Raw genomic sequence first — 10,650 nt, 5'->3', positions numbered from 1 at the left:
GGGCGGGGGGGGGGGAAATGCTCCCTCTCGCCCTGTCTCTCGTCAGCGCCGCTTCTCCCGGTTTCTCTTGCAGATGCTGCTGCTAGGGGTGGTGGGAGCAGCCGTGGGACGCGTGGCCGGGAGCGGGGGTGACAGCCTGGGATCCCGGGGGCTTCTCTGCCTTGTCTTCCTCCTCTCTCTGTTCCCCGTGTGGCTGCGGCTGACACTAAAGACTTGGTAGCCACCAACCAAGTGCAGTTTCAATGGAAAATGAAGGTAAAGGCCCCTGGCAGCCGGGTTACCGCGCGGAGTTGAGGGTGTGGTGGTGTGTTTTTAAGTTGCCTTCCTTTCCCTACCTTTGTTTGTTTTCCCGGTTTTATTTATTTATTTTTCCCTTTTAATTGTGAAGTGTCCACACAATTGCTTCCTTAGGGTAGCTCGTTTTTTTGTGTTGGTAACATAAGGCATTTCGGAAATGCAAGTCCTGCGAGGTGACTGAGCTCGATTCTGCTTTCCCGGTCAGACCTTGAGCTTGGGGTAGCAGGAGGGAAGTTTTCCTTTCAGATAGCATCTCTGTGCAGATCGCTGTTTGAAAGCAATCACTGGAGAGGAAGTGGGAATGGGGAGGGAGAAATAAAAGGGACTGCATCTCTGTATTTGCACATCAAGCTTTGGTATGGTATGTGCCTGGGTTCCTTTATAAGAAAGGAAACGTTTTTGTTTTGTTTTGTTTTTAATTAAGTACAGCTTTGGGGGGGGGACCCACCATTTTTCAGTTCACACACACACAAAAAGTTCTGAATTAATGAAATATTATGCGGTGATTTCCTTTCTTAAAGTCCCACCCTATTTCAGAACATCATTTAGCAGGTTGAAGTGGAACCTGTTTGTCCACTGTACACTCTGGACACACTGGATTATTATTCACCTGATTCCTTTGGCCTCATTTAAATATTTAATGCTTTTCTAACACAGCACTGATTATTTTGTGAAAGCATTGAAAACTCTGAATAAGTGATCTCTTACCCTCCCGAGACCATCACAGTTATGGTGTGTGTGTGTGTGTGTGTGTGTGTGTGTTCATTCCTGGCTGCGAGATGCTATAAAAGATAATTACAAATTACAGTTTGTCCCTGTGTATCTTTTGGTTTTAAAACACTGTACAGTCTGGTAAAAGGGGCTGCTGTAGAGCTTGCTGGCGGCTTTCTAATTTGCTTTTCCCTTGTTGAGAATGTGAGCTTGATTGTTCTAAGTAGGACTAGTAATTTTAAAATAGATGTTTCTTATATGCAGTAATCTGTGTTGCTGTCTGAACCCCTGGGATATATGGGAAATATGATGAGAGGCAAGATTACATTGCTTAGTTCTGCTTTGGATGGATAAGTGGTGGAAAACATTTTCTGAAATACCAATGTGTATAACTGTAGAGGAGTAATACTGTCTAATTGGGTCTTTAGAAACAGCATTTGAAAGCAGTTATATCTTTGTCTGGTAGTTTGGAAAAATCACTTTTCTGAGGCCTTTTCCTCTTTGTCTTTTAGTTTATAGAATTAAAGGCAAGTCCTTGCTGTACAAGAGACAAAGAATGTTAAGTGCATTCATTCATATACCTGTTTCTTGGTTGTTGCATCTTAACATCTGAAACTTGAGCTTCTGCTTTGAGAATGTTACAGATTTAAGAGAGTAGCCTAAAAAAGGTGATTTCTTAAGATGTTACTTTTGTTTCTTGATCTCAGGAAAAGGAGCATGACTAGTAAAGCTCATTCTCATATTGTCTACTGAGGTGGGAGGGAGTGGTTGTGAGAAGGGAGCATGGTATATGCTGTGGCTGACTGGGCCTCTCTGTACTTTATAGCCAAATAGGAATGATTTGGCCTCATAATAAAAGATTATACAATTCTTAAAAAATGGTTTCTTTTCCTGCTTTGTAATAATACAAAGGCCATTTTTGTCAGTTTCTCATTACCATAACATTTTTCTTTTATCATTTTAAACATTTTAAAGAACTTCTATACAGTGTAGAAATTTTTAAGAGCTATTGACTATTTTGAAATTATTTATATATATGTGTGTATATATATATATATATATAGTGTCTCAAAAATGTATATACACTTTGTACACTTTGAATAATTATTAATCCCAATCGATTAAATCTGAAAAGGAAGAAAAATCAATTGAGCTATTAGCTGTTAAAGTGTGTATATATATTTTTGGACCACCCTATATTATTATCCCTTTTCTTTCTATAGTTAGTATCCTCCTTTGACATGGTGTATTAGCATCTTAGGGGTGTGAAACAAAAATGTATTTAAATCATGCCTTCACTATTAAAAGTTTTGTGACTTCACCTTTTTGAGCCTGTTTTCTCATATATAAATTGGGATTGACAATAGCTTCTATAGTTAAGAGGGTTAAATGAGAAACTCTATATAAATTTTCTTGGGACAGAGGAAGGCTAGAGTTAAAGAACATGCGCTTTGGAACCAGGCATTCTGATTTGAATGCTAGATCCCCACTTAACGTAATTTGGCCTTATGCAAATTATTAAAGCTTTTTTGTGCTTCAGTTTCTTCATCTATAAAATAAGGATATTGATAGAACCTGCCTTCTGAGGTGGTTGTAAGCAGGTATAACAGTATTTGGCATATAGCAAGTGCTCAATAAATGCTAACTATAAATAGCGTAGCCCAGTGTTTGCATACTAATCTATTACCAGGCATTAATGCGGTTGTTATGACAGCTGAATGCTAAAAGGAAAACAGTAGTGGTTAAAATGCTCTCCATGAAGTTGTCATTATTAGGCATCAGTGGAGTTAACTACAGAATTTTCTATAGTGTTGTGGCTTAAAGCCCATAGAGAAAGTTGGAGTGCTACCAAGAAGCCAGGGGCCAGTGTAAGAAGAGACAGGCTTAGATTTGAATCCTGACAAGTTATTTTTTCCTCTCCTAAAAATCTAATGAGTTACTATGCTTCTGAGCTTTCTCATCTTCTAATGTTTACCCATCTGTAAATGGAATAACGCCCTCTTGGAGGGTTGGTGTGAGGAATAAATAAAGCCTGGTGTGCGATGTGCCCAAAACGATGGTTGACGCACAGTTAGCACGCATGAATGAGCAATTGCTGCTATTCCCCAGAAACAGAATCCTCCAGTAGGTTTGTAGATAAGTCACATCTCTAGTTATTTACTGGGTAGAATTGATAGTGGCTCCCAGGAGCATTAGCATGAAGGTTCTTAGGGAGTGTGCCATGTCTGCAGTGGTTGTTGGAGGGCATGACATCTATGTGGTTCCTTTCAGCAACTATGGTATTTTTCTTTGGCACTTCAGTTTTTATTCTTTTGGATCTCTCTCTTATGGTCCACTTAATCTTTCTCAGCAAAGGTTGACAAATTTTTAGCCTTAACCTCCAGGATGCTTCATGAATACTTCCTGCTAGTCACTAGAAATACTTGAAGTGTTAATTTCCTGGAATTTCAGGGACTGGTCCTGGACATCCATTTGTGGGTTATGATTTTATCCACATGCTTTGGAACTCCCTTTTGCATGTTTATCATAAATCTAAACAGATACCACTTAGGAATCTGAGATAAGTAAAGGCCCCTTTTCTGTGTGTGTGTGTGTGTGTGTGTGTGTGTGTGTTTAAATTAGTCATATATATGTATAAAGGGATGGCTTATTAGAAAAGATATTTTTTAGCTGGATAATTTTGCAAATAGTTTGTCTTTCCCAAAAATGGATATTTTCTTTGGAATACATTTGGCCTTTCCCATAGAAAACCAGTATAAACTTAATGCACATAAAACTATTTAATCATAGCCATTAGTTTCTTTGACTAATGGATGAACATGTAATGATCTTCAAGATTGCAGGATATGCTTAATTCAAAGGTTTTAGGCAGAGCTATTGGGTCTAGAATAGATTCCCCCAGTTTCTTTGGCTAGCATTTGAAAATGATAATATGTTTATTTACACTTTAATTTTTAAAGAAGTTGCTTATTCAAGTACACATTATTATCTATCTAGGAATGTCTCAAGAAAGATTGTGTTAGAGTAGTTGGAGGAACTATAAGGAAAAAGGGACAAGAAACTACCTTAATTTCATTCCTTTAAGTAGGAATAGGAAACTAGGCTATTAAAATATTTTATATTTTTAGGTGTTGAAAAATAATTTATTTAATTTGCAGTTTTGTTAGTAAAATACTATTTTTAATCAATATTTCTAGGAAAGAGTCAAAACTAAAAGATTATGTGACAACATTGTATAAACGTAGTAATTTAACACAGAGGAAGGATGCCGCAGAGATTATTTCTGAGCAATAGCCTTCTGACAGTTGAATCCTAAATACTTGATTTGTCTTAATGTTTTTATCCTCCATTTAACGTCAGCAGATTTCCACTCCGTTAACTGAAGCAGTATCAATCAAAATGGTCTCCTAGGGAACACACCCCTTGGGGCTCAAGGCTGATTTTCTTTTGAGATCTCGGTTAACCATAATCTGTTTGACAAGATTAAATTTTGTTTTAAAACTGAAAAGAACAGCATAGTTTGATGGTAAAGTTAGTTGGGATGAATTTTAAATTACACTGTTGTTACATGTAACCTCTTTAAAAAAATTTTTTTGACATGTAACATCTTAAAGATCTCTTAAGAATTGGTTCAAAGGGTCTACTCATACTTATTTTGTTACAAGACGTTCTTTTTATAAAGATTTCAGGCATCAGTTGTGACAACATCATCTTTACCATTTTCATATGGACAAGTGTTGGTAAAAGGCAGTAAAGTAAAAATTCGTTGGGTGAACCTAGGTTAATGCTATCATTTCATACAGAAAATGATTTCTTGGAAAAAATATGTCAGGCTAAATTGATGCATTTCCTCTTGAATTTATATGGCTGGTATTTATATGCATTTGTTCATATGTCTTCTATCTTCAAGGCTTTACGTGACTATTCACAAAGGCATACATCTTAGAATTACAAGGAAATTACTCAGACTGTGTTGAATTAGATTAGTTTAGGCTAGGCTTATTTGATCCATTTAGAAAAAATTTGAATGAAATGTTACAAGACTTTCTTAGATTATAGACAGTAAAAGCAGGGATCAAAAGCATCACCTTAAGGTGGCTGTAACTGGGCATCTAATGCAAGTTCAGTTTTTAATTTTTGCTTTTTCTTCCTGCTTCAGATATTAGAGAATGTGTGAATTGTAATTATTTTATATAATAGAATTATTTAATAATTTAACATATCAGATATTAGAGAATGTGTGAATTGGAATTGGAGTGTGTGAACTGGAATTAGTTAATTATAACTCCTTGCTTAAATAAAGTCTTTTAGTTTGACTTTTTGATCATTGCATGAAAGTGCTGACCTAAACTTGTGTCTCCCAAGAAGTACAGCAATTTAGCATGACATATTCTTCATTCTTTCTGAAAACTCTGAGATACAGGCACATTCTTGTGGAAATTATTTTAATTTATTATTTACTTAAAATGAATAAACTGGTAAATTTGGAATAGTAATACGGCCCTGAAACTAAATATATTTGCCACTCTGTACTTTCGTTTGATGTTCAACCCTTTATAGAAAAACTCAGTAATAATAACTGAAGCAGAAATATTTAGTGACCACCTATCATAATTTTCTTGAACATTGTTGTTGTTTTTTAAACTGTGAAGTATAAATTAAAACTTTTGAGTAGGTTGTGAATTTCAGATACTGGATTTAAAGTTATCTTGATTGTGGTGCCTTAAAATAAAAAAGGATAAAGCATTTCATAAAAACTATTAATACAATATTAGTAAAGCTCTATTTCTTAAGAATGATTAATACAATATTAGTAAAGTTCTATTCTCTGCCTAAGGGAGAGGTCAACTTAAAAACATCCTGGATTTCCTTGCACCTTAAATCAGCCTTTCATTTTCAATATTAATATGTATGTTAGCCTTTGGTGCTGTATACTCATATATGTCATGAAAATTTGACACATGTGCCTTTGTAACTAGATTTTGTTTGAGTTTCCCTAATGAAATGTTTGCTTTATTTACCTGCATCTCGGTTTATATATTGGGAGGAACAGAAATACTAGTTGGTTCAAGCTTTCTTTGGGAATCTTACCTCATTTCTCTATTGTGTCAGTTCTTCATTCCCTTGGAGCAGCAAAAGGGGTTCATGGCACAAGTGCCAGAAATAGTATACAAGCCACTTTTTAATGGCATGCAAACTAATCTCTGCTATGTCCTTTTCTTAATTCTTGCCAAGGTTATTATTTACTGAAAGTTGACATCTGGCTGTGAAAGTGTCTGAGATCAGATGGAAAATTCCAGTTTCTTTCCACTCCAGAAAAAGAATGTGGTCTTTACTGATCACTTTTTGAGATCTGCTAGCCCCCCATCCTAGAAGTTGGTAGTTCAGTTATGATATCTTGATATATACCTTTAATTCATTTTGGGAGCCAAGTGATTACTAGTTCCTTCTGATTTCTTATTAGTAGAAAAATGGGGGAGAATTGTGCTTATACCTATATTAGAATGAAGGAAATGGAAAGTAGGGACAGGTTAGAGAGACATTTTACTCCTAGAAAAAACCAGCAGACGTTGGACAGTAACGAAACAGGGAATGAAGGGGACAGTAGAGTCAGAAATGACCACAAACTGTTAAGCAGGCATAAGTGGATGAGTGGAGATGCTGCTGACCTGGTGGAGCAGTTAGCTGATGTCGGGGCTGGCTAAGGGGAGTAGATTGAAGGTCAGACTGTCACGGTGTGCTTGATTTTCTTTTTTAATACGGTTTTTAGTGATTTTTTTTTTTTTTTTTTAGAGAGAGTGAGAGGAAGGGAGAGGGATAGAGAAATGGAAAGACTGATGAGAGAGAAACATTGATCAGCTGCTTCCTGCATGCTCCCTACTGGGGATTGAGCCTATGACCCCAGCATGTACCCTGACTGGGAATTGAACTGCGGATTTCTTGGTTCATGGATCAACACTCAATCACTGACCCACTCTGGCCGGGCTGGTGTGCCTGTCTTAATGCTTGTCAGGGCAAAGACCCTCATTTATCCCTAACTCAACTCAATGGTATGTTGTCCATTGAATGAAAATGCTGGCTTCTTCACTTTAACTCAGTGGATCTCAACTGGGGGTGGTTTTGACAATGCCTAGAGATGTTTTGGTTTGGCACAACTGGAGCAGATGTTATTGGCATCCGGTGGATAGAAGCCAGGGATGTTGGTAAACATCTTATACAAGACAGCTCCTCCAGCCCCCACCTACCACACCTCTCCAAACAAAGAATTATCTGACCCCAAATGTCAATATTGTGGAGATTGAGAAATATTGTTCTAATCAAAGGCAAGGAAGTTAACTTCTCTAAGCCTTGTTTTCCTCACATGTAAAGGGATGATGATGACTCTGCCTCAGGCTTGTTAGGATTAAATTGAGCAAGATGAAAGAGTTGGCATGAAAGAACTCAAGAAATGCTAATTCCCCTTCCCTGGTTGATGAGTAGATTTTCGAAAATTATTTATGCCATTGGACTCTTAACACATTGAGGACCAGTAGTTTTATTGCTAGCTTTACCCAGTGGCCAGATAAGATTCTATTGAACAAGTACAAAAAAACGTTTTACATAAATGTTAAAGGCACGCTTTAAAATTAAATACCCATTGCATTTTGAAGTTATTTATTACATGTTCTTACAAGCTAATCCCTTTTAAAAGAATTCTCGTGATTAGCCACAAGCCTTAGAACAGAAAACACGAGAATTCTCGTGATCCGTCTACAATGTCTTAACTTCTATTTATAAGGCTTTACATATTTTTCTGAGACATGAGTTGCCCAAGAAACCTGTAATAACTATTATAATATTAATGCTTGCCTCATGGTTTCATTAAACTGTGATTTTGACTGTACTTTGTTTTTGAGTATTTCATGATTTGTAACCAGCAGTAGGGCAAAAATGTTGAAATCTGGATTAAAAGTTTTATCAACTAATCAATGAGTATAAACTAAAAATTTTACTTGCTCTCAGAACTTTTAGAAAGCAATTTCATTGTTCTTTGAAATTAAGACCTGAAGTGTTCTGAGTTATTTCTTTTCAAAAATGCCAGACCTCCTGTGTATGTAATGCCCTTTCCTTTTTATTCAATTACAAAATTTCAAGTAGATTCCCCCCCTGAAGTCAGCACTCTTCATCAGATTTATATATTAGGGTCTTCATGAGGTGACGTTCTTTTGCATGTCTAGTACTTACTTTTTTATTAGCTTTTGAAAAGTGTGGACATTACCACCAGCTCTTTCACTCGTGTTAAGGACAGGACACATGTATTTTCAATTCTAATACAAGGGACCATTCCCTTGGAAATACATTATAGTCATAGCCTCGCTGTGTTTAATGTCTACTTTCATGTACATAGTCGTGTGGCATTCTTATTTTTAAGGAGTCCTTTTCTGCTATCACTTTCCTTTTAGGAGAAAAAGAATAGCTTGGTCTCCCTATACTTTATCCCACCTACAACATGCAATTAATAGGTAAAGTAGTGAGTGTAGTGAGTGATTTATTGGACTCTTACTAATTTTTTTTTTATTAATAGTGGGTGGAATTTAGAAGTAACATTCTTCCTGTTTTTCATATTAAACTAAGATTATTTAAACACAGTATTGAAATAGTTGGTTAGAAAAATTAAATAACTTTTGAGGAAAACCACTTAAAATGGGAAATAATGTATAAGTGATAATAGAGTACATTTTGTGACAGCAAAGAACTTCTCATTCAACTTAAATCTTTAGGATTCAAAATTGGCTTCTGATGTTATTAAATAGTATCTGACCACAAATTACTTTTAAGGGCTTATGTGGCTCCTTGTTGTACCTGGAACTATTTAGGTCAGTTAAGTTCGGGGTGCGAAGGATGGCACAGTCATGCCTTTGATTTCATAAGGGTTTGGTGTGACATAGCCCGTAAAATTAAGCCCACCAATTAACTGCTGTATGAAGTGAATGCAATTGGCATATGGAAGAAGTAGGAGAAGGAATAAAGAAAGCTACCATTTGTTTCTATAGTTGAATTACTGGCTAGTCTATAATTTCAAGGAAAGTAATATAATTAACAAAGTCTTAAAAACATTTTTTTTACTCTAATATTGCTAGTAAAATAATTGTTTGCTAGCTGAAGGCTTTAAAAAATAGTTGCATGTTTAATGTATGGTAACAACAAATGGACAGATTCTAAAAATATGTAGATCATATTGTTACCCCTCCCTCCATCTTGTATCAAGTTTCTGTCAGGACTTGGAATAACTTATACAAGTTGATCTATCAGTAAATGTAATATTATGCCCACCTTTTAACTTGAGAAAGAAAAATGCCAAATTCTTCCCAGGTGTAATTGTTTAATAGTAAAGTGTTTAACTGTTTTTTCATTGTTTTACTTCCTTTGAATTATAGAAGAAATATTTGCTAAGTTCGCAGAATTTTCTCTAAAATCTTTTAAATTTTTTAATTGAAACAATTTTAAATTTACACCAAGGTGCAAAAGTAGTATAAAGAGTTCCCATATACCAGTGGTTCTCAACCTTCTGGCCCTTTAAATACAGTTCCTCATGTTGTGACCCAACCATAAAATCATTTTCGTTGCTACTTCATCACTGTAATGTTGCTACTGTTATGAATCGTAATGTAAATATCTGACATGCAGGATGGTCTTAGGCGACCCCTGTGAAAGGGTCATTCGACCACCAAAGGGGTCGCGACCTACAGGTTGAGAACCGCTGCCATATACCCTCTTCCCAGTTTCCCCTAATGTTAACATCTTATGTAACCATCCTATAATGATCAGAACCAAGAAATTCACATTTATAAACTATCCTTTTTCTGGTCCCGGATCCAATTTGGTATTCCACCTTGCATTTAGTAATATGTTCCCCAGTATTTTTTTTTTAATCTTTCCGGATCTTGAAACTTGAAGAGTATGATCAGTTATTTTTTTAGAATGTCCCTCAGTTGGATTTGCCTGATAATTATTTACTCATGATTAGTACGTCTTATGACTGGTTATGTTAACTGTAATCACTGGTTAAGGTGGTATCTGCCAGGTTTCTCCACTTTAAAGTTACTGTTTTTTCCTTTGTAATTACTAATAAAAGTAATTTTTCTTTTGTAATGTAATAATTCCTTTGTAATTAATACCTTCCTCTTGTGGGGTGGTACTTTGAAATTGCAAACATCTTGTGTCTCATCACAGCCAGGTTTTGCATCTATTAATAGTTCTTGCTGGCAGCAACTACTTATGTGACTTAATGATGATTTTGTTTCCCACATTCCTTCTATATTTATTAATTGGAATTCTGCCCTTTTTACTCCATTCATTGATTGTCCAACTTATTTACATGTATTTTACTGTATGGGTTAAAATCTAATACTTTTTGCACAAATTTTTCCAGCTTTTATTGAGAGCACTTTCAAATTTGTTCTTGTGTCCCTTCTGCAATGTTCCTATTATTTTGTGAACACTAATTTATTTTCTGGTACCACAAGGTGTTAAAAGTGCATCTCATATTTTTCCTGTTTGTACCAGGCACAGAATCAACACTTTTTCCAAAAGAGGCTGGTTCATTTTATTGGAGAACTAGAGGCCCAGCGCGCGAAATTGCACGGCCCTGCCCACACATAC

At 35.9% G+C, this 10,650-nt stretch overlaps 1 protein-coding gene across 5 annotated transcripts in view; it reads left to right on the top strand.

Moving 5' to 3' along the window:
* Positions 1–10,650, top strand: part of ATP2C1 (ATPase, Ca++ transporting, type 2C, member 1) — a 124,241-nt gene that overhangs the window by 23,633 nt on the left and 89,958 nt on the right. The window contains exon 1 of one of the 5 annotated variants that reach the window (XM_005863592.2): positions 60–255. The exons of the other annotated variants lie outside the window; for them this stretch is intronic. Coding sequence (XP_005863654.1) covers positions 250–255 — 6 coding nt within the window. The 5' untranslated portion in view covers positions 60–249. Of the gene's footprint in view, positions 1–59; positions 256–10,650 lie in introns of those variants that run through there. 5 annotated transcript variants of the gene reach the window in all.

Source organism: Myotis brandtii, unplaced genomic scaffold (assembly GCF_000412655.1).
Source record: "Myotis brandtii unplaced genomic scaffold, ASM41265v1 scaffold18, whole genome shotgun sequence".
In the NCBI taxonomy this organism is placed as follows: domain Eukaryota; kingdom Metazoa; phylum Chordata; class Mammalia; order Chiroptera; family Vespertilionidae; genus Myotis; species Myotis brandtii.
Note: the sequence above shows the minus strand (reverse complement) of the source record. Positions and strands in the feature narration are given on the sequence as shown.